This window comes from Syngnathus typhle, linkage group LG2 (assembly GCF_033458585.1).
Source record: "Syngnathus typhle isolate RoL2023-S1 ecotype Sweden linkage group LG2, RoL_Styp_1.0, whole genome shotgun sequence".
NCBI classification, from domain to species: Eukaryota; Metazoa; Chordata; class Actinopteri; order Syngnathiformes; family Syngnathidae; genus Syngnathus; species Syngnathus typhle.
The window spans coordinates 9,487,569-9,510,932 of record NC_083739.1 but is presented as its reverse complement, the minus strand read 5'-3'; the positions used below and the strand labels follow the sequence as shown (position 1 = coordinate 9,510,932).

The 23,364-nt window shown below is 43.4% G+C and overlaps 3 protein-coding genes across 6 annotated transcripts; all 3 read right to left on the bottom strand.

Moving 5' to 3' along the window:
- Positions 1-618: 618 nt before the first annotated feature.
- Positions 619-3,953, bottom strand: fam110a (family with sequence similarity 110 member A). 3 transcript variants are annotated; one of them, XM_061299793.1, is made up of 4 exons: positions 3,823-3,953; positions 3,343-3,523; positions 2,480-3,143; positions 619-2,322 (listed from the first exon to the last, which is right to left on the bottom strand). In XM_061299793.1, exons 3-4 carry the CDS (start codon positions 2,939-2,941, stop codon positions 1,657-1,659), a joined length of 1,128 nt encoding a protein of 375 aa, XP_061155777.1. In that variant the 5' UTR covers positions 2,942-3,143; positions 3,343-3,523; positions 3,823-3,953; the 3' UTR covers positions 619-1,656. The 3 variants fall into 3 exon arrangements, with proteins under 3 accessions (XP_061155777.1, XP_061155774.1, XP_061155783.1); XM_061299790.1 differs by having other exon boundaries at positions 2,480-3,044; XM_061299799.1 differs by lacking the exon at positions 3,343-3,523 and having other exon boundaries at positions 2,480-3,044.
- A 263-nt stretch (positions 3,954-4,216) lies between these two features.
- On the bottom strand, positions 4,217-13,069 carry prickle3 (prickle homolog 3). Of its 2 annotated transcripts, none has more exons than XM_061299760.1 (11): positions 12,836-13,069; positions 10,008-10,087; positions 8,418-8,601; positions 8,114-8,227; positions 7,719-7,856; positions 7,274-7,477; positions 6,518-6,704; positions 6,106-6,405; positions 5,538-5,834; positions 5,125-5,469; positions 4,217-4,904 (listed from the first exon to the last, which is right to left on the bottom strand). In XM_061299760.1, exons 1-11 carry the CDS (start codon positions 12,875-12,877, stop codon positions 4,477-4,479), a joined length of 2,319 nt encoding a protein of 772 aa, XP_061155744.1. In that variant the 5' UTR covers positions 12,878-13,069; the 3' UTR covers positions 4,217-4,476. The 2 variants fall into 2 exon arrangements, with proteins under 2 accessions (XP_061155744.1, XP_061155735.1); XM_061299751.1 differs by having other exon boundaries at positions 10,008-10,090; positions 12,836-13,068.
- Positions 13,070-13,817: 748 nt separating this feature from the next.
- Positions 13,818-23,164, bottom strand: plp2b (proteolipid protein 2b). Its single transcript, XM_061271998.1, has 5 exons — positions 22,769-23,164; positions 17,597-17,752; positions 17,428-17,526; positions 15,835-15,931; positions 13,818-15,443 (listed from the first exon to the last, which is right to left on the bottom strand). Exons 1-5 carry the CDS (start codon positions 22,859-22,861, stop codon positions 15,430-15,432), a joined length of 459 nt encoding a protein of 152 aa, XP_061127982.1. The 5' UTR covers positions 22,862-23,164; the 3' UTR covers positions 13,818-15,429.
- Positions 23,165-23,364: the final 200 nt, after the last annotated feature.

Below are 23,364 nucleotides of genomic sequence, written 5' to 3'. Positions count from 1 at the left end.
TTTTTAAGAAAACCAAGTGAGCATTAAACTCATAACAGAGTCACAGCAAACAAGCTTGAGGCGTTCCACTTTTAAGAGGAGAGAGAACACTGTTGGATGTCTGTCTCCTTCTTGAATGAGTCACGTTCTCGGCATCGCGTGGTGACTCACATGAGCTGCGACGTTCTTTCCCACATCCCTTAGAAATGCTTTTGAAAGAATCAGCCATAGGCCTTGGCAGACAGACAGGTGGATAGACTGTACATGGACACACATCGCAGCTCATCACTACAGCATTGATATTACTCCTTTTTCTTAGAGGCTAGAATAGAGACCAACGAGGAGCATTACATTGTCTGCCTACGTACGTAAGTGCGTGGCAGCATTTCTATTGTTACTAAGCTTCTTATTGACTTGAGTAAGTTACAAGTGCGACTTTCTACTAGATGCGCATTTTGTTTCAGCTTTGACTTTTCTTGGACGACTCACCCTCGCAAAGTAACTTTAAATTGACTATTTTCTTGGAAGTAATGTTAGACTACCAGGTACTTTGTCTCAGCCCATAATCTCCAGTGACTAATAGAAGTTGGAGAATTTATTTAATAAAAAAAAAAACAAAAAAAAAAAACAGAACTGCACTTTCAGGGTTCAACTGTTTATTTCACAAGTTGCCATTCTAAAACTCAACACTGATGCACCAAACTGCCATCGCAACGGTTTGAGAGTCAGGATCCTGCACATGCAGCATTTGACAAGATTAAATATCTGAACAGGGCCAGGACTGAATAGATTTAATAAAAAAATAAAAACAAAAAACAAAACAAAAATATTTTTAATCGTACCATCTAGAACACCGATGTCCAAATGAGCAATCTGTAAATTACAATTATATAAATAAAGTGTCGCGATTGATAGTTGTCCATGCAAAATAATCACCAAGAAATAATCAGTTGTGTTTTGCAACAGCAACCTAATTAAACGTAAAAGCAGTTTAATAGCATTCACATGCTCGTCATAGAAAAAAAATAAGAATTAACAACTGTGACTTTGACCATTTGTCCGCTGTTATTTCAAAGCCAATAGAGACAGACGATCACCAGTCATCCAAAAACAAAACAAGTTACAAATGAAGCCATTAGCAGGCCCTCCCACCCCCAAAATGGATGCCTTCAACATGTCCACTGAACTTTGCATCGAACAGCAATATTAGCTTACCTCTTTGCAGATTTGCAAAGTTGGTCTTTTTCTGTGGAAAATAATGTGAATTAATGGAAATAAAGCAAGAATGAAAATAACTTAAATACCCTTTCTCAATGGTTCCTTTCTATTCACTTTGAACACCATTCATTTGGAGTCTTCAAATAACCCGAGATGGACGATTTCAGAATATGGGGTGAAGCTGGAGTACCCGGAGTAATGCCATGCATTGATTGGTATTCCGTCTGACATGCAAACAGGACCCTCGCATTCAAAGCGCCGACCTCAGAACTATTGGGTGGATGCTGACTAACCTCAGGTCAACTGTGCTGCCTGAACATAGTAGCTTTTCACCCCCAAAAAATGTCTCCATTTCTAGTTCATGGCCATCATTTGCCACAGAAACCTTTCCGACATTCCTTGTGGAAATTTGCCAGAAATGTTCCACCCGTTTGCAACCCCAGTGGGAAAGGGATGCACTCACTTTGCCTGTCGCAGCCCATAAAGCCATTTGATCACCCTGGCGTTCCTCTCAATGACCGACACGCCGTAGGGAACACGGTCCTCAGCCTCCTCGTCATCGCCGTCTTCATCGGGCCCGCCAGAACCGGCGCACTCCGAGCCCGGAGCGCTGACGCTCCGAAAGCGGGCCAGAGACACCATGTCAGAGGCGGCTCCGGAAAAGTCTTGTAGCTCCGCGGGGTCCAAACCACACAGGTTGAAGAAGCGTTCTAGCTCCGTCCCGGCTCGGGAAAACTGCTCGCTCATGTCCGATTTGGAGCGGGTCAGAGACGGACGTTTCCTGCTGCGGGGGGAGCCGGATAGAGGGGTGACGGCTGGAGACGGAGGGGGCAAACCCAGGAAGACGGGAAGCGGCGAGCTAGCAGGGTTATCCCGCTTAGGCGTGGCGACGACAGGTTTCAGAGGAGACGGAGTGGCCTTTGCGCGAAGGAGGAGGTGCGAAATAGTCGGGCGGAGGGGAAACTGGGGGTGTAGCAGGAGTGGCTGAAGCGGCTGGCGGAGGAACAGCGGCGGCCTGCGAGGTGTCCTCGAAGGGCTGGCTTGAGGTATGACGTCCACTCGGCGCACCGTCCCCGCAGTAGGAGATCCCGGACTTTCTACCCAGCCTGCCGCCTTCAGTTTCACCTAGTAGAAAAGGCGACCATGAGTTCTTACAGCAGCTGCGCTCATCTTCTCAGTCATGGTCATTTAATATTTATTCCACATCATGTCAAATTCGTTCGGCACAAGAGTGAATGAGACTGTTGTTTAAATGCTCTGTAAATAAAGCTGAGTTAGTCACCTTGGCAGAACTGGAGTCGTGAGGCTGAGACGGCAGCCCTGGCGTGGTTTTTTTCAGCAGTGGGGAGGAGTCAACAGAGTCTGAGCTAGCAATCGGAGTGGGGCCGTCACTCACATCACTTATGAGGCTGCTCAGATGTTCCAGGTCCAGCTGGACGGCCTCCGGCTTGCTTTTTGGTTGGCCGGGAGTCTTCTTCGCGGGCCGGAGAGTGGTGGCGACGGGGCTTAGCGGAGACTTGCGCACGTCAGGAGACCTGACAGGCTGTTGCTTGGACAGTGCCACTTGGCTTTTGACGTACTTGGCTTTGTCCGCTTCCAGCCTCTCGACAGCACTCTGCTTGGGTCGGGCGGCCGAGGGCGGACTTTGCCGGTAGAATTCGGGACCCACTGGGCGCTTGGGCCGCAGGCGAGGAAATGTTGCAGATGGGCTGGGCCTCGCCGATTGTTTGACCTCCACTGGCATTTTCTTTGCTTCCAGATTACAGTCAGAACTGGTTTTAGAGGACAAATTGGGTTTTCCTCTTTTCGTTGGGCTGGTTCATTGTCAGAACCGCTCTGTTGGTGACCTGTGATGAGAGCCCAAGTGAAACCAAATCCAACCTGAACTTGTTTATTGCTGGCACATAAGGGGACGGGGATTTTTGGTGCGAGTCCAAGCTCAAATTCTAATATAAAGAAGCACAAGTTGCAAAACCAACCAAACGATCAAAAAAGGTGTTACACTCCCCCAAATGGTTTACATCTTCATTTATAGAGCGTTTTTACAACATGGTAATTTAAATGGATGGAGATTTTAGATGTAAAACCTAAAAATCGGTACAGCATTGATAAAAAGAAGCTAGCTAACTTTTGCTAGGTAATTACCTGGAGGGGCAAAAACACCGTGCACACCTGAAGCTTCTCCGGGTGACCAGGTGAATGAAGACAGCAAAGGTGCTTCTTCCCTGCTTCTTCAAATGCTCGGTGGGCATTCAAAAAATAAACTAATCTGCTCCTTGCCACTCATATTCTGCACATTGTTACCATGCCAGATCCTCTGCGGGAGCTGTAGGATTTTAAAGCCAGTCACAAAGTTTTACACTTTTACATTTACCTCTACAGTTCAACTACTGTCATCTCATTGCCTCACACACGTCAAGTAAAGTCGGTCTAATAATTCATATCAAGAGCCATCAAAGGAAAGGAGCAAAGTGTCACATAAGGACATGTAAACAAGGAAAGAGTATTAAGTCCCACATGTCTTGAAGTCTTGGGCATGCGCAGGCTTGCAGCAACTCAACAATTTCTTCAACGCCCAAAACACAACAGACGAGAAGTATAGAAAAATAAGAAGCAAGTCCTCACCTGGACTAAAGAAAGTTGAACGTTGTTGCTCTTCGCTCCCGCTGTCGTCGTCCGAGCTATTTTGGTAAAATGAAGCAAGGGACCAAACATTTGAAAGAACCACTAGTCAAACCTGTGCGACAACTCTAATGGGCACCGCCTCTTTCTTGCTGATTGGTCCATTCCAAATAAAACCCAGAAAAATTACATTGGCGTTTTTTTTTACGCCACCGGTTGTCAACTTACGTTGCAACTCATTAAGATTGCCTTTCATGAAATTGAATTCTCCGCACAGAGGTGGAATCGAACCCGCACCCTCTGAACTGTGAGGCAGGCGTACATGCTGACCAGTGCGCGGTGGTGCTGCCCTGGTGTCATAACTATTTCGTGCAAATAAACACTACACATTTGCGTGTGGAATTGGCAGGTTGTCAGTAATTTAATGCAAAAATGCGTATTTTACACAAACATACAGAATACCTTTCATAGTAAAATCAGAGAAACAGATTTTTCCCCCCAAAAAAGCTGTAGATGGCTTTTCTGAAGACTGCTCTTGGGAGCTGTGCTTACATGGCTTTTTTTTTTTTGGAGTAGTCAGGCTAACATTCAAACTCCACGCAGATTCGAACCCTGAACCTCAGAAGTGCGAGGAGGCCGTGAATTTTGATGTTTGGGTCAAGAAACTGAGCAATTTTTATCTTTGTCTTTAGCACCGAGACTGTGAGCACGTCTGCGCCTGAAGCTGTCCCTCAGTCCCCATCGAGGCGGCTCTTCTTCTTCTCTTTTCTCCTCGTCTTTTTCACCTTGAGTTTTTTGCAGCTGTGGCGGCAAAGGAATGGGCTGCCCCAGGAAGAAGCCCTCCTGCTCAGAGTCTGATGAAGACGAGCACGTGGAACACGAATCTTCGTGCCTGCGCCGGATGGACCGCAGGACCAGCGAAGAGGCTTTGCTTCCTCTCCCCCCTCGACCCTCCGCAGTGTCCAGTTGAGGGCGTCCGACCCGCGGGTGACCGGCTGAGCTCGTGGACACGCGGGGGTGGTCGGATGAAACGCGCCGACGACTCCAACCCCGCCGCAGACTGCGTTGCTGGTAAGGGGACCCGTCTAGCCAACATAAAAAAACACAAAAACCTAAGGAATATAGTAATTAACGTGTGTCTTGAAAACTTTAGATTTTTGTTTAAATGTGTGGGAGAGGCAAAACAAATTTTCAAACTGTTTCTATAAGTCCTCCCCGTATTGTAGATTTCCACCTTAGAACCAACGGGTGGGTCCGGAAGGTGTGCCCACACTTAACAGCTGTTGACTGTCCTCGTGTTCTTACCCAGAGAATCCATCTGTGATGGGATTCCTTGGTGCAGAGGCATCTTGCTTCTGAAGCCTTCTTCCACCTCTTCTTCCTCCTGAGAGCTGTCATCATTTGTTTGCAACTCTTCTTCGTGCTCCTCTTCCTCCTCGACCGAGTAGCTGCTGCTGATTGGTTCTCTGAAACTGACCCTCGCCGTCCCACTTCGAGACAGTGGGGGTGGCGAGTTGGGGGATCTGTCTTCTGGTTGGGGGGCGTTTGAAGGGGATGAATCCTGCAGTAAGATGTCCCGGTACTTGACAGGAAGCGGAGGTGGTTCGGGAGACGTGTCGGAGTGTGATGTCGTAATGGTCTGGACAGAGTCTGGAGGAGAAAATCAGATGAGGCTTCAAGCAAATATTTGTAATTGATGACAAGATGACAACGATCACCTTTCATGACTTGATTGGTCTTTTCCACCCAGTTCCTGCAGTCTTGGCCGGTCGAGGTTCCTCTTGAACACAAAGTTGTGGGAGGATGTCCAGAATGTCCATTTAAAAGGCCATCAGCAGGTGGTTTCATCCCGCCGTCATCCGACAGCAGAGTGTAATGTGGAAGGTTGCGGGGCCACGAGGGCCCGAGGCCATTCCCTTGATGGATGTGGGGAAGAGGGGAATAGGAACCTCTTGGATGACAAAAGCCACCAGCAGAAGGAACTCCATTTTCAACTGGAGTCGAGCAATTGACACCTAAGTAAAAGAACATGGGCATGATGAGAATTGAAACCAGTTTAACCTCAAACAAACACTCGTCCTGAGATTGTACATTCCCAAAAATCATCAAACTACTAACATCTGATTTAATTTATGGCAATAGATCAATTGCAATGTAGCAGCCATGGTGTCCAGCATTCGTAAGCTGAGTTGTTCTTTTGGGCAGAGAGGTAGGAAAAGATCGAAGTCAGGCTACAATGAAATATTCCTCGCAGCTTCAAGTTTCGTGCTCAGCTTTACTACTTACGACTCATGCAGGGGTTGACGCCCTCTATTGGTTGTAACGGAGAGCCGCAGTGCAGTTGCTGGTGCCGCCGGGCCGGCGCACAGTTTCTGTGCTGCGGAGGTCGGCTCTGGAGGGCCGAGTCGCAAGAGTCCGAGTTATCGGGGTCCTCTCCGAGCGAACAGGCCCTGGAACAGAAGATGAGCCCCCGTCGGGGCAGGAAGGGGCGACCCAGCAGAGGTAGGCGGCAACGGGCGCAACAGAAACAAAACTCCACCGCGTGCCAGCGTTGACCCTCGTATGTCATCTTGCTCTGGCCGATGCCTGCGGTGACAATTTGATTCTCCGTGATAAATGGGCTCATTGTCTGAATTTGTGACTAGCAAACAACTGGCTGAGGTTTCAAAGTACTTTCTAAGCGTTTTGGTTCCGGTACCTATTTGTTCTCCGCAGGTGTCACAGTACTCTGCATAGAGGGACTCATAGCAGGAGCAGCAGTATGGGCGGCACTCTCGCATGATGTAACGCTGACCGCCCAGTGCTGCCTCGCACTCAAAACAGCTGAAGTGCTTCATGTGCCAGAACCTTCCTTCCGCCTCTGTGCATTCGTCTGCAAAAATGATCTTGGATGGATACGCCGTGGCACAAACAGAGCACAAATAAACAAGCTTTGGGTTAATAATAATAATATAGAAATTATATATATTTTTTATGATATAAATAATAACAATAAATATAAAATCAGCTGATTTTCCATTTCAATTCCAAGCCGCCTTTCATATTAAATGTTTATTTGCCTTTATTTGATGTATAATTCGATTTTTTTCTTTAAACCGTCAAAATTAATTGATTAATTCACTATTACCCAATCAACTCAACGGGTAACGATTCTAAAAATCATGGTTTAAAGCCATTGCTTAGCTTAAAATTGCACAAATACTCTGATTTCAGTCTCTCTGCAGTAATTATTCTCTGACTCTGACAGATTCTATATGTCAAGGGAAGAAGAGCTTGAAAAGAATAATTGCATATTATATCCCAATAGCAATATCGAGGGAAAAGAAAAACACAATTAGATTATTCTTCAAAGTTTTGGAGCCCTAGAATGTTTTTCAAATTTCCACTGCCATTTTAGTAGTTGTCTGCAAATGTAGCTTGCCGCCTCCCCTTTTCATTGGTTGTTGGTAGTCACCTCATCACAGGCTTGACATCGAGGTTTGAGCCTCTCAGCGTGATGGCGGCCGCAGTAGATGCGTGCATCGTGGTAGAAGTAGATGAGGTCGACCAGCAGCTCGTTGCAGCAGGCGCACTGAAAACACTGAGGGTGCCAACAAGTGCCCTTTCCCGCCCGACTGGCGAACACGGCGATATCGCCGCCGTTGATCTTTCTGTCACACTGAAAAAAAAACATATTTCACTCAGAGACTCCGTTATTGTGATGATGTCTTCGGGATGTAAACAAGATCATTTGCAAATACAAACAGATGAATGAAATAAACAGATGTCAAGCCAGTGAATTAAAGTAGGAAATGGGAGCTGGTCAAATAGTGATCTAAAATACATCATATTTCTCCGACAGGAAGGTTGAGGCTACTGCAATTTGTATGTATGAGCATAAAATAAAACTGCTGCTCTACCTGCTTGCAGACGGCTCCAGTCATAGTGACGGGAAAGAGTCTGACAACGCCTCGGCCCACGTTGTCTCGTTTCCTCTGCTGGCTGAACAAACGCAACTCCTTCTTCTCCTCCTCGCTTAGTGAGCTGCAGTAGTGCGGCTGTGAGATGACATGTTCACAACAAGAAATCAGATGCTTCAGGCTCATCTTACCTGTACTACAGCTCCTGGAAATTCAAACACTCCTAAGTGAGATGAAAAGTATCTAAAGAAGATGTCTTAAAAATCAAGCAAATGGAAAAAGCTTTTATTTACACTTGAAGGATAACTAAGCCAACTGCAACTAAAGTTTCCTCCACGGACGTCTGCTATTCGAGGTCTCTTGAGAAAGTTCATTGTGTGAGAAAGTAACGTTACCTCACTGTCATGAGCAGGAAGTTGGTGCAGCAACTGTTTGATTCGGTGTCGTTCTCCCACACTGTTCACAAAGGGCACTCTGTCCTCTGGTAAGCTGCTAAAATACTGGTAAACCTGCAAGGCAGATGGGTAAACTGACTTTGACTTTGTATAGTCACAGAAAAACGTTTTGGAGAATTCACAAGCACAACAAATCAATTACAAGTTTCCTTATAAAAAAGAATTCATGATGATCGATTCGTTGTCGATTAATCGGTGTACCTCTAGTTCAAAGTTTCTGAAGAGGGTCAAAGTGGTGGCTCACCTGCTCAGGCTTGAGGCCAGGCGGAACCCAGGCGTATTCCTCCGAGGCGCAGCCCGAGTCGTCGTCTGAGATGGAGTGCCTCTGGAAGTCTGACACCAGCTTTGTCATCATCTTCTCCAGCTGGCCCGGCATTGAGCGGACGACGTGCTCCTCTCGCAGGCACTTGCAGTGCACGCAGATCTTCCTGTGGACGCAATCGTTCAAATATTTTAAAAAGACAAATGCTAATAAAATTGCTAGCAATGTCTCTATTTTTTAAAAATGAAGACAATTTGTAATTTTAGTCATGACGCAAAGTCGTTGCAAAATTTGTCTTTGAGGGCCACATAAAATGATGTGGTGGGCCGTATCTGCCGCCCCCCCCCCAGCCCTTGAGTTTGACACCTTGATTTAAATGTTCAAACTGGACATTTTTTTCTCTTTTTTTTCTTTCTAAATCATAGCACTGAATCTATCTACATAGTGGATTTTCTTGTGGCTGTTCTGTATAACAAACTGACAAATCGACGCAACGTTGGATTATCTAGCACAGGTTGATTTAGTTCACCGTTCACGCACTGCAACTAAATTGAACTTTAATCGCATCATGGACAAAAGTGAAGCGCAGAGATCACAACTTGTTTTCCCACCAACAATCCACTTGGGTTAATGGCAGAAAGTCCTTTCGTTTATGTCCAAAACAGGCGGGAAATGAGGTCAGTGGCCTAAGCCAGAGGAGAAAAGATGGGAGCCGTAATCTCCCTCTCAGCCTTGTCCTTGGACTCCACATCTGTCGCCAGGCGGGAGGGCTCATTTGTGAGCAGACAGAGGAGTGCTATGTTGTGCGGGGGCGAGCGTGTGGCAAAAAAGTATAGCATGTTCATCTCTCTTGTTGTGTAAGAAGCTGCCAGGCCAACCTTACTTTTAAATTGTGATTGTAAAATTCTGGCTAAAATAATGGCGCAACATTTAGAAGAAGTTTTGCCATATGTTAGATCTACGGATCAGACAGGATTTGTGAATTTGTGGCATTTGTCAATCTGCGGAGAAAGCCCATTAGAACACACATTAGAATATTTTTTTGAGAGGCTGGGACGAATCCATTAATCCATTAATTTCAATAGGGAAATATTTAATATGAGTGTTTTGCATTACAAGCTTGATCACAGTCGAAATTAAAATCATATCTCAAGGTACCACTGTAGTCGTTCTTGGCACAACATGACCCGGACCATACAGCATGTCCTTGTTAGCAAAACAGGACACGCGTGTGCCATGGGTGTAAGGAAACAGCTGGAAATCCCACGGCCACCGTCCGCTAGGTGATGAAAAGGGGCAACAGACTGCTAGCTTACACCCGCCTTCTCAAAGGTACTGTTGGCAAGTCCTACAAGCTTTCAACAGAGCATATTTTTTTCTTAATCAAATAATGTGCCCTGTTGAATCCTGGATCGTGGTCGTATGTGGCCCCTAGTAGCTCTGATGAAAAATTGTGACCCTCTCCAGGAACAAAAAGCACAGAGAGCAACTGTGACCTCCAGACTGAGAAAAAAAATCCTGACAACACACACACACACAACATCACAACGTAGAGGCTCCTTCCATTCATACCTCCATCCGTGGACGCGGAAGCCGGGGCACTGGTCTCCACAGCGCATGCAGGGTTGCCCTCTGTCTGGATCCTCTTCCTCCTGCTGGAAAGAAGAAGCTCAGCTCACATCATTGCCCACCGCAAGTAGAGCAGACTGGCGCTGGACGCACAAGAGCAGCCAATCCTATTTTCCACAGAATGTGTTGGAAAAGCTTCTGTCTTGCATTATTATATGAGCATTGGCGTAGACATGAAGCCTGAGTCTGGCATGTGACAATATCCATCCATCCATCCATCCATCCATCCATCCATCCATCCATCCATCCATCCATCCATCCATCCATCCATCCATCCATCCATCCATCCATCCATCCATCCATCCATCCATCCATCCATCCATCCATCCATCCATCCATCCATCCATCCAACATAAGATTCAAGAGCCTCCATTTCATGGTTTTTAAATACATGAAGTAATCTAATTAGTAAGTTCCCGCTTTTGATCATTATGGTTATGCATTTAAGAACAAATTCAAGACAGAACATACTGATGAACCATAATAAGATTTATGCGTCAAATGTTCATATGAACAATTTTAGCACATATTTCTCCATCCACACCATTTGTGAATGAGGACCCTTGTGTGTCGTATACAAAAGCAAATGTGCTAATAAAGAGTGTGTGAGTGTGTGTGTGTGGACTCCAGGCCTGCTGCTGGTTCTGGAGCTGCCCGGAAGGAAGCAGGCACAGGATGAGAGCTGCACCCTTTCCCTCTGAGTGAGGCCTCCACTTTCTTTTCCTCCGATTCAATTTGAGCAACCGTCCTATTGCCAGTGTATGCAGTTCAGAGCAATAAATTGAGCAATAAAATCACTGTTTTTCCACTTGCAACATTGCTAATTTTGTGAAATATTTCAATTTGATCAAAACATATACATACAAGGTCTGCCATTGTTTACGATACATTTTCTTTTATCAAACCACATCAAAATAGTACAGGAAAGAGGAGCTTTTATATCTCGGTTGTGTATAAGTCAGTCAGGAAAACAATGCACGCTGTACTCCCATATACTTTTTGTATGTCTTCTATCTTGGCTCGAGTCGGATACACGTCCAGGCAAGTAAAGCTGGTGACAGCTGTTATTTCGTAATGCTGACTTGAAAACTGAGCTAGGGAAGGACAAAAGGCAAAGCGCGTGTACGTACTCCTACTTTATCATTACTGCGAGCAGGGATGGGAGTAAATAGCCGCGGGATCAAAACACCTTTGGAAATTGCGGCCAACCTCCGTTGACAACAGGACACCGGGGGCTTTTTGGCTGACGTGCCGTTGAGAGTCGGCAGATGAAATGAACACCTGCGTATTGTCATTTTACGACGAGTGCGCACAATGACCTGTTTGCGCTGACGGGTTTGTGTTGCTTTGATTTAAGTCAGCTCGAATTTGATTACAGTCTATTTGGCAGCGGCTCAGTGTTTGATGTATGATTGGACTGCAAGATGGTGACGGTGTGACAATGAAATGGAATAACACCCGTGTCACTTAAGTCACATTTTTATTCTTTGGTTTTCAACCAAACATGGCGCCTACTTTATATATTATTACTACTATATAATAATTTATGTTTTAATTGACTGTTTTCACTATCTTACTATTTTGGTAAATGCAAAACCATTTTTGCAGGTGCAGCTGTTGTAAAATACACTAGATAAATAAGGTTGTATTGTATTGTATCATTGACTACAAATATCTTGAAAACAAACATTTTAGCCACAACCTGGTTCAAGGCAAGTCCAAAGTCCTTTTCTAGAGAGGATGGGAGCGTTGCGTTAAATATTGATGCAGTTCATTCATATACAAGGTTAGTTATTGTATGAATCAGTCTGGACTGCTTAAGTTGTACTAATTGAATGACTTACACAAGAGCGGCATGTCATCTTACCTGGTTGTGAGAACCGTCAGAAGCACTTGCACAATTTAATGCATCGCTGTCCAAACTACAGCGCAGGGACATTTTTGGCCTACGGTCTATTTTTAAAGTGGACCACAGCATATACTACAATTCAGAATTGACACACCACACAGAAAAGAAGAACAAAAATATGATCATCTCTGACTTGTTTTCCACCAAAGTACAGTGGTGACTTTGAGATAGGAGCTCCGGTTTCCCCCCCACACACACACATTCCCAAAACCTGCATGGTAGACCGCACTCCAAATCGCCAATAGGTGTGAGTGCGGATGGTTGTTAGATTAATTTTCATTTTAACAACAATAAATCAACGACTAAAAGCAATCTTTTGGGGTATTTTGGGGGCCACAACCCCAATCACTGCACGTTTTTGTCGGTTTTCAGCTCAAGTCAATCGGTTAAGTCAGCATTCAATCACTTTCTGCAATCCGGAACATTCTGCTGGCTATTGTTAAAATCAACACTTTGCAAAAGGTCATATTTCATCTGCATTATACCAACCTGCTCCGCCAGGAGGCTGTGACGTCATTGCCCCTCTCCAAACTCACCTTGACTCCCCAAAATGACCCAAGTCACAAAGAATGTGGAACTCTCTGAGACAAAGTATGGCAAATCAACACGAAAGAAACTTTTATTTTGCATCCCACATTTTCTCTCTCCCGCTTTCTCTTTTTTAAATTGGTGATTTGATACAAAGAAAAACAAAAGCCAGGTGACTGTAGAGGAGAAAGTTCAGGGAAACTTTAGGACTTTCCTTCGAGTTTGAAATGTCAACGAGAAGTTAGAAGTATTTAAGACAATGAAATAAAAAACATAAATGCGGAATCATATTTCAGATTGAAGTGAATGAGAAGTACCGACTTGAGACACTTACCGAGTAGTTGGATCGTCGCTGTTTTGACCCGCGTAGAAACATGACAAAGGTGTGTGTTTAAAAAATCACAGTCGAAAATCCAGCTAAACGAAGACAAAGGTTAAACACGATCGCCTCAATTTTTAGTTTGTGTGATAAACTACATGATGTTGCCACCAAACTACATCGAAGACAGAACGCCTCCAAGCGAACTACTTCAGCAACTAATAAGCTCCGGTGTCTCAGAAGAGACAGACTACTTTCTGTCTTTCAAAGTTAAATTGGCCACAACGAGTTTTACTAACTACGCAAAGAAACTCAATTAAGGGGAAGTTCTCACGTACACATTTTCATTTCAACCTGAAATTTCGACTTTTCATAGACAAACTAGACTATTTTGTTGTGTGCTTTGACATAAATATAGGTTTTATTTTGAAAGTTTAACCCTAGAATTACCGGTAGATGCAAAGTTCTTGTCAACTTGACTTACCTCCGGCTTTAACTTTGTGGACGAGAGGTGTGCACTTGCACACTGTATATTTGGCCCACGGACACCAGAGGAACGATTAATGTACTTTAACACACCACTGCCGTGCAAACAGGACTTAATCACAGAAAAGAAATCTTAAATCTATATTAACTTTAAATCCTGCAGATATTATTCTGAGGTAAAAAAAAAACCTCACTGTCTTGAAGCCGTCTTTGACATATCAAATCAAGGTCATTGCATTTATATCAAACAAATACAGTAGTTTGGAACTGATAGTCACTGCAGCTCGACCTAATAAGTTTGTGTGTCAAGTATAAAATGACCTCAATAGTCATCGGCTGCCATCTCCTGGCAGTCGGGAAGAACGCAAGTCTAACGAAACAGTAGTCTGAACAAATAGTTTGACCTTCGCCGGTTAAAGGGGCCAACATCGGCACTTTCGGAAACACCACTTTAAATTATAATAATTAATCACTCTAGTTGAAATAAAAACAATTCTAGTACCATGCAGCATTTGTTGTAGCAATGGCTTTTATTTCCCAAAGCTTAAGTTGCTTTAGACTGTGAAATTACATTTGTAAAGCATGTTAGAAAGCATAATGACAATGTTTTTTTTTTTTAACAAAACAACAACCAGAAAGTTGAAAAAATTGATGAATGAATGATATCAGACATATGTGACACTGTCGCATACTCTATGACCGCTTTTCTTCATGTTTCCTGTTACAGGATGCAGGGAACGCAAATGTGGCAATGTGGAAAGGTTATGCAACTGGGCTGGATTCATTGACACAACTGTACAGCGGACATGTTAGCATATTAACACAAGGGATGCTTATGAACCACACAGTTAACACTGTGACACACATGAATGGTATTTTACGGTTGAGTGGATGTCAGCAGTTCAAAAAAAAAAATAAAATGAAAAACTGGGTAAAATAAAAATTGTAGATCCAAGCAGGTAGATGACTTCAAGTGTTTCGGATTGTGAGATCTCAAATGACCACACAGGCACTTGGACAAACCGTGAAGGACGTCAATTGACCTTTTGTGGAACCCCCCCTCATTTGGCACACCGCCATTTCTCTGGACACTTACAACGGAAAGGAACTATAGAAAGGAATATACCAGAGCATATTGGTGAGTGTTTGGGTGGCAATCGGATCCGATTTTCCTGTTCACTCGGTGACGGAATGTTGCCACTGTACGAGGCACTCGTGCAACCTTATGACATCAAGTAAAAAAATATTACAAGTTTGATTTTAATATTTTCAGAGAATTATTATCGCTTGCGCACATACATTTTGGTAGTGATTGAGTAGAGTTTTTGGATGTAGACTTAAAGTCGCATTAGATACTCGCAGGCTGGCTGAAATGTCTGTGAAAGAATTGGAGTCCACCTGACAATCTTTTGCGATAACTGATGTCGGATTTACATAATCCATAGGCACATTGCGTCATCATTTTGCTTTTTGGAGGTCCACAGCTTCTCAGAACTTTTTTTGGTAAGGTTTTAAAGCAGCTGACACAAACTTTCTGGATTGATGTGAAAATGCAAATCTACGGACCAGACGGGAAATTGACAGACCTTAACCGTTTGGGGGCGTGGTTTTGTTGAAAGTCAATCACTAACAGGCTGAACGACTTATTTATATTTAAAAAAAAATTAAAAAAACACACGTAGGGCTAATTATTAGGATGTTACATAATGCCTAAAGCACCATACACATTTAACAAAACGGTTACTACCAACTACAGTAGTCCATTAAAAGTGGAAATTGAGGAGACGCGCTGCTGGAGGACTATCTGGGTTGACCTTCGACATGGCCTATCACTTACACATTTCCCTTTTTAGCTAATGTTCCCAGATTGAGTTTAGGGTTTGCGAGGGGCGTTCCCGCCACAGTTGACACGCAGGCACAGATGCGCGGCACTGCTACATCATGGTCATCCACCTCTTAGGCATGGCTTGATAGATTTAAAAAAAAAAAAAAGATATTGACACGGATTTTAACTTTGCCCTGTTCTTTTTACTGTCCTTCGTCTCCTCCACTCCTCTGCTCTGCTGCACTCCGTCCTCTTGTTGTTCCGCTACATGCTCAGAGGCACACGCACTTTGGTGGGCTTAGACTCTGTCGTCTAAGAAAAACACACAAATAAAATAAAATATGACATCCATTTTTAAGGGCTGATTCTAAAACTGGATTTATACTCAATGTCTCAGTGTCCACTTCCCATATCTATTTACAGTACATGAGCATCTAAGGATATTCTCAAGTGGCATACTATATATCTAGATATATCTCGATACTTGAAACATGCACATACATCCAATGGGGTATTTCTAAAAATGGAGCTGGCCATAGATGACACATGGAATTTACATATATGGAGACTGGCACGCCAATATAAAACAAACAAAATCAGTAGTAAAATACAGACAGCCAATTACATCTGCCAACTTCTACATTTGAGGCAATGAGTGTAAATGCAGCATTTGAGTTTCAAAACGAGCCGTGCTCCATCTCACCGGTAGCAGCCGCTGTGTGCTGCCTGGTGCTCTTGATTTGCAAGGCGAGGGTGTACGTATCGTAGGCGAACAGCAAACCAGCAACCAAGCCAAACACCTGTAACAAAAGAATTGACTCTATTCACCTATTTTCATTGCTCTGAGGTTTGGCTATTTAAAAAAATTAAATATGGAGGGCTCATTACTTGACATTTGCTAGGTGACACAGTACAAGCATACTTTTGGTGAATTATTCATCAGAATCAAATCCGTAAGTTGGGTGGCACGGTGTTGCAAAAACAACAAACCAAAAATAGACATTTTAGAAAATTTCCCAAAACAAGGACAGAGTCTAATACTGTAAGTGGTCTAGAAAGGAGCAGAACGTGGAGGGAGTTCTCTTTCCCATGTTCCAAGTCAAGGGCTGGCTGACTCAAGTGATTTTAGAGATCACAGTTTGTTACAATTTTAGTGGGTGGAGCAATAATTACTCACATTTTTACATGAGTCACATTAAGTAGTGTAGTCCTGATGTGACTGAAGTGTGTTTCACATTACCTGGCAGTATATTTGACATTATCAAGTACCGTATTTTCCGCCCTATAAGGCGCACCTAAAAACCTAAATCTTTCTCAAAAACCAACAGTGCGCCTTATAGCCCGGTGCGCCTTATATATGGACCAAATTCCTAAATTTAAACTGGCCCAAAGCATTGTGTCATGAAATCAATCATAAGTGGCACGCTGAAGAATATGAATCATGACTCAAAAAGACTATGGATTTTTTATGATTATAAAGTAATTTGTTTCCGTCTGAAGTTGAAATAAAAAAGATAAAATGGAGAATGATTTGATTTGGATTAAAAATCTGACATGATGCATTAATGGTGCGCCTTATAGTCCGGTGCGCCTTATATAAGGATAAAGTTTTAAAATGGGCCATTCATTGAAGGTGCGCCTTATAGTCCGGTGCGCCTTATAGGCCGGAAAATACGGTACTCCCGAAACTGTTTTGATAGTTCTCGCAAAGAATTTGTCCCGTCCTTGAACGTTGCTAATAAACAAGACACACGAAACAGCGTTCACTGCTCATCGCACTCCCTTTTCGAAGGCCGACCTCAAGTAAGCTTTGTCTTCAAATTACAACCGCTCGCTCACTTGTCAAGCCTCCGTGCAAATACGACACAAGTTTGTTTCCTGCGTTTGACTTTTCTTTTTATTCATTTTATTTTTCCAAACAGCCACCTCCAAACACTTTTGATGAAGCTCGAGTTATTACCTCAGGGCTGCTATGACAGTGAGTCATGCGCAACCCATTTAATCGCCCTGACAAATGTCAGGCGTTCCAACTAGCCTGTGTTTGTATTCAACATGTCAGGACCAGGAAAGGTAAGATCACACAATTAGAGAAGACCCAATTTGGACAATCTGCCCTAAGTTTGGAGTTAGCAAGATTGGCATCATGATTGATTCAGTGGGTTGCACGGTTGTGCATTCAAAAGTTTAGAGAAGATCTCAAATGTTATAAGAGGGTTGAAAACATAACAACTAAGTGATCGTTAACTCATCAATGAAGTAAAGGTGAAGGAAAGAAGACGTGCAAGTCTTTACTGACCCCGCCTGCGATGAGCCCGCCGTCCCCGGATGCTCTGACGAGGCACACCAGAGAAGTGATGACGTAAAGGACTGCGCCAATGACGGCCCGGAACAGATCCTGGGCAAAAATAGCAAAGTGAGGTTTTTGCTCAAGCCGACCATGACGGCGTCGCACGCTCGCCACTCACCGTCCACAGCCAGTTGACCAGTAGGAACTGCTTGTCCAGCTCCATCATGAAGATACAAAAGAAGATGATGGCAAAGACCATCTCACAGATGGCCACGGTTGAGTAGCCTCCGTACAAGGACGCTGCGTAGCAAATGATAACGATGAAGCTGATGACCTGTGGGAGAGGAGGAAGGACAATCACAGTCATCAAACGTTTAGTGACCAACAACCGTTTACATGCATCTCGAAGTGGCTTTCATTTCGTCCTACATTCAGTTACATTGTGTATGAAATGCGCTGCATAAATAAAGCTGCCTTGCCTTTCCTGAACTTCAGCTGTTGACTAAAATTGATGACCAACTGCCCCGAGTCTTGAATTGCGAACGTAATGTTACAATATATATATATTATTTAATATTGTGTAAGCCAATGCAACCTTATGTTCAATTGGAATATTAATGCTGTGCTTATATGTAGGCAAAAAATAATAAAATAGTTATTCAATTAAAAATGTATTGCACTTCTATAAAAACTGCAGCCCAGAATTGTTGAGGTACAAAAGGTTTTTAAAGATGAAATGCTAAAGCTAAACTGTATTTGTGCAGTAACTCTTAGCGGACTTCCTCTTGTAGTACACAAGAGTAAGCCCACAAACTACACAGAAAAAAAATCTTGCACTCTATCAGAAGAGTTCTCACAGGCACGAGATTACTCTAGAATATTCTGATGCGCATCTTCAATCCAAGCTCATAGTTTTCCATAACGGGGAAAAACTTTCATGCTGCATTCTTTTCGATCCTTCCCCCTAAAGTGCTGCCAGATTGGAAAAATAAACAAATAAACAGAGGGCCTGCTACAATCGAGCGATTGTCAAACAACGTGGGCGCACGCATTCAGACAACATTGACAGCATTTTAAAAACCTCACCATTTAATCTCTTGTACACAGTGAAAGTCTTTGTTTGGGGAATTTACTCACACCATACATTTTTGCATATCAAATATTTGTTAGCAAGTCATAAATATGTCAACATTCCACCCTTTCGATGTACACGGTAGAATATTTTCTGAAATGCAATATCGTACTAATTTCACATTGATTTGTTGCAGTGCAAATGAATGCAAAACATTTGCCTTCATTTATTTCCATGATGAAATATTTAATTTTCAATATAATTTATTTATTAAGGGTAACCCCATTGAGATGCAGCATCTCATTTTCCAGAGGGGGCCTAAATATAAATTGAGATACGAGTGGTCTACGGAACGAACTATACGTGTGTCTCAAGGCACCACACGCCGCCACGCTCGTTCACGTGATCTCAGACTGGCACAGGCTGCCTCAGTGGAGAGACAGGGAGTACTTGAGGTCCTACGCGGCCCGACACAAAAGAGGCTCTATTCCGATTGCTGTGACCGACCCGCTCGGCTACAAGGCTCCCTTGGAACAAGGGCGCTTCTGATAAACGCTGACACCTTCATGCTGTTAGCGGAGCCGCACATCTGTTGGAGTGACGCTGTTTGAAAAAGTCCACCCCAAGAGTCATGGGTATAATGAAGCACTTTTTTTTTTTTTCACAGGGACCAGCGGGGAGCTGTAGTGAACGGTCGGCTAAATATAGTCAGCAGACACATGAGAGTCAAGGGCCGCTCCTCAAACAGAATCGGTTGCTAGGAAAGTCAATTTTAGGGCATTAACCCCCCCCCCCCCACGCCCCTTCAACAATCACAGCAGTTAACTAAAGAGCATACCATGTGTTGAGCACAATATGGAAATTTCCGTTTCCTCACTGACGGAAAAAAAAAAAACGTGTTATGTTTCAAGGAGGCAGTGCGATGGAGCATTTGGTCAGTACTTCTGACTCACAGTTCTGACATTCGGGTTAGAATCCGTGCTACGTACTTCCTGTGTAAAATTTGCATCCTGAGAATACGCTACTCTGCTTACGCCCACATTCCAAAAACGTCCATGTTAGCTTCATTGAAGACTCTAAATGTGAGAGCTGATTAGAATTTGGTTTGTGTCTTGCTAAGCAGTCCAAGGTATAAATGGATGGATGTTTCAATATATAGTACATAACTAAATAAGTTTGTCTCTCAGGGTTGCCGCACAACACGCAAGGTGTCTGAACCTAACTGGCATGGACCATCACAAAGCGATTTATAAAAACTGCTACTATGTATCAGGTTGAGAGGCTCATTCATTACACAGTATATTGCATTTAATAAACCATCAAAAACATGACTGTCAAGGAAGAAGGAAGTCGCCACAAAGAGAGGAAATGGGTGAGAAAAAAACAGGAGTGTGTGGAGATTTTAAATGGCTGCTTCATGCATTCCCATTCACAGATTATACCTGGCGTGCTCCACGGACTGCATGCTTCACAGGTAGATCAAATAATATTCAGGCAAGGGTAACCAATTGAAAGTAGTGAAAACAGCTTGAGAATGATTCCAGTGGGGGTCTTTAAGTCTGCAGATGTCTGACAAGTGTTGCAAAAGTCCCATTTCCGTTCGAAAGCAGTGCAACATTTTCAACTATACTGAAAGTGTGACTGTCGTTTTACACAATAATAGATACAAAGCGTAAGGGTTGCTATAAACCTGATTCCAATGAAGTGTTAAACAAATGAAAACAGATCAAATCATATGTAACCTATATTTAATTGAATAGACTACAAAAACACCTTTACCTTGAAGAAAGACTTTGTGAAGATGACGTAACAGAACGTGTGCTCTTGTGGAGTACTAAAAGGCTTTTTGCACTAAGGGGGGCCACGGACTTCGATGTGCGGGGCTGGTTCTGGCGTCTTGCTCGTAGCATTTTGAACAAAGTATCAGCAATTGAACAGATTTTTTTTGCTTTAGAATTTTCATTTGAGAGAAACAGAAGTTTTACCGTGTGAAAGCTTTTTTTGATGGCTTTGTGACAATGAGACGCCGTGCACCGGCTCAAAACCTGTGGCTAACATCAGGCGACCAGCGGATGTTTGCAAAAGGAAAGTTTAAACAGAATATCACTGGTTGTGTTGTGCAACACAGTCAGATAAGCTTTTTCATTTTGCACTTACAAAGTTGTGGGCAGATTAGACTGACAAGGCAACAGAGAGGCTGAAACCTGATTGGGCAAAAGAAACAGTGCAGTCAAAAGTAACAGTGTCATATAAAGAATGAACTCAATAAATAATAATTTCATGGAACAGAATATTCAAATCGACTTGAGAGCATCTGGTCGTGCCGCCTACCACAGGACTGAACACTCAATAAGAGGGTGTGATATCTTTGTTTTGGCTCTTGAATCTGCTTCCTACAATACACACTATCTCGGCCATCCACCGCCAAAAATGACTTCCTTGAGCACCGAGGGCGGAATAAACAAAAAGAGTGCGCCTCCTGACTTTGCCAAGAGATTCTTCTTTCCTCCAAAGTCCAAACTTCCCACCCGGCGAGGGAATTCGTGCCTTAAATGTCGGTGGATGACTGAGCGCCTGCAACTGAGAGTCTCTTCTCTAAGCTCCTTGATTTATGAGCATGGAGGCAGAGAGAGGGAAGGCACTTTACGATCAGCAACTTCTCACTGGAGGAGGAATGTTCTTCCCTTTCTATTTCCAGCATATAACAAGCTCTCGCGAGATGGCTGATCACACTGCACATCTGTGGTGACAAGCTGATGAATCTCAAACAAGCGGATGATGCAGACTTTTGGTCATGGCACCAAGCATGTGGTAAGGGAGAAAGCCACACTGGGCTGAGTTGTGACCCTCTGTGTGCCATAAATATTTGGCCCTTTGGTGTCAAATGAGAACCCAGAAGTGACACAAGTGACAGGTGGAAACCCTTAACCTCTATTGGTGAGATCTCGAACCACCACACCACATGCTTTTCATTCCATACTTACTACAATGATGGGGGGGAAAAAAATAGTATATTAAAAAATTCTAAAGTATGAAAAAGGAGGCTTCAAAATCACAGAAATTCACAAATGTTCTTCCACTACTGAATGCACTTAAACCACATTTCGCTCAAGTGCCAGGAATCAAATTCAACTTCCACCATTTGAAAAACATGGATGACACTTCATCTACCACCTTAATTATGCAGCAAAAAAATAACTGTAGGTTTGAGGTGCCAACACATAGATTTTCTCAGGTCTTGAACCAAAAATCATTCAAATTGCCTTATGGTGAATTGCAGTTTGCATTTAATAAAAGACAAAATATGGCTGAAGGCTAAAAGGCAAAAAACGTATAGCCATTGGCGATGAAGAAAATGGTTAAATGTGTTGTGCATGTTAATTGCGACCATCAACCATAAGTGTACAACAAGCCATTTGAAGTGGGTAGCCACAATTCAGCTATTTTACATAATAGCATCCGCACTGCATGCACCTCATGCATGGGATCCAGGTTATCGTAAGTACTCCCTTCACCATAGGAAACATGAATGGGCGTTCATACTCTAGCTGCTAGTCTAGCAGTGGCCCGCGAAGATCGCTGCGAGGCCCCAGCTCCACCCTGGTTGTCATGGTAACGGCAGCCGCAGTCTACAAATGGCCAAGCAGTCGTTGGCGGAATGAACAAGGCAGTTCAGCCAAAGTTGTAAAAGTGGACTGTAATTCTTCGTCTTTTATGGAATTGAGCTAAAGAATGTCAGCGAAAATGGAAGGAATGTGTAAAATGTTTGCAATAGTTGGAGGGAGGGGGGGTGGGGTACGCAAGCTTTTTTTGTCATGAAATGAAAATTAAATGTTTGTTATTTTCGGTCAACTTTAATGATTAGAACTCAAGCACAGCAAGCAGCACTGGTCCATATGCGCTTTGAAATTTCCTCCGGCGCTGGATTTGTCACGTTTTACGGTCAAAACAATCACGATCAAATAGCCAGCGTTAAAATTGAGTTTGACGACCTTGTCTTAAACGGTTCGGTTGCATCTTTGTAACTTAGTCTCCTACAAAAAAAAAATCAAAACACTCAACATGAAGTAGCTTCTTCATGGAAACCGAACAGTCAAAGGCAGAAATCCCGAATAGCGCAGTCAGTGGCAAAGCAATCAAAAGATTGTATTAAAAGGAGAACTATTACTAACACCGTTGCGTGGATCAGAGCAGTTTTATAACAAGTTACTAACAGTATTCAGTCCGATCCAATAGTTGCATGCCGTCAATGTGTTTTGATTTGTATATAGTACTTACTATTTCTGCCGCGAGGATAAGACCTTTTTGGGTCCTCACGTAAGCTTTCAGCTTCTCCATGCAGCTGGTATCGGAGCTCGATGCATCGGCCATTCTTATTCGGAGTAATTATAGCCGTCAAGGCAGTAACACACGAAGCAAAGCCACAAAAGTTTTAGCAAAGATGTCCCAGAGTGCAACGCTGGTCCCGCAAGCTTGTCTTCGTGTTTGCGGACTCCAAAAAAAATCTAAAGCAACAAGTGGGTGAAGCTGGCTGGCAGAGATCAGTCAGGAAACAGCACAGTAGCTACGAAGAAGCTATGGTCCGTACTTGGAAGTTGCGAGGTGGGAGGCGAGCGAAGGAGAGTAGAGGAGCTGTCATGTCACTCATAGGGGCGTTGGCTTTCACTTTTCTCTACGGGGAACTGTGCTGCTTTCAATAACAACTGGGAAATTTTACAATCTCAAGTTGGAAACGTCCGATCCAAGTCCTCGTTTTTCACGAACCAAAGTTTAAATGGTATGTTGTGGTGTGCAAGTGAATTATGCCAACCCACTACAATGTTACATTTACACAACACACTTTAATTTCAATTTTGTATTTAGATATGTGTTAG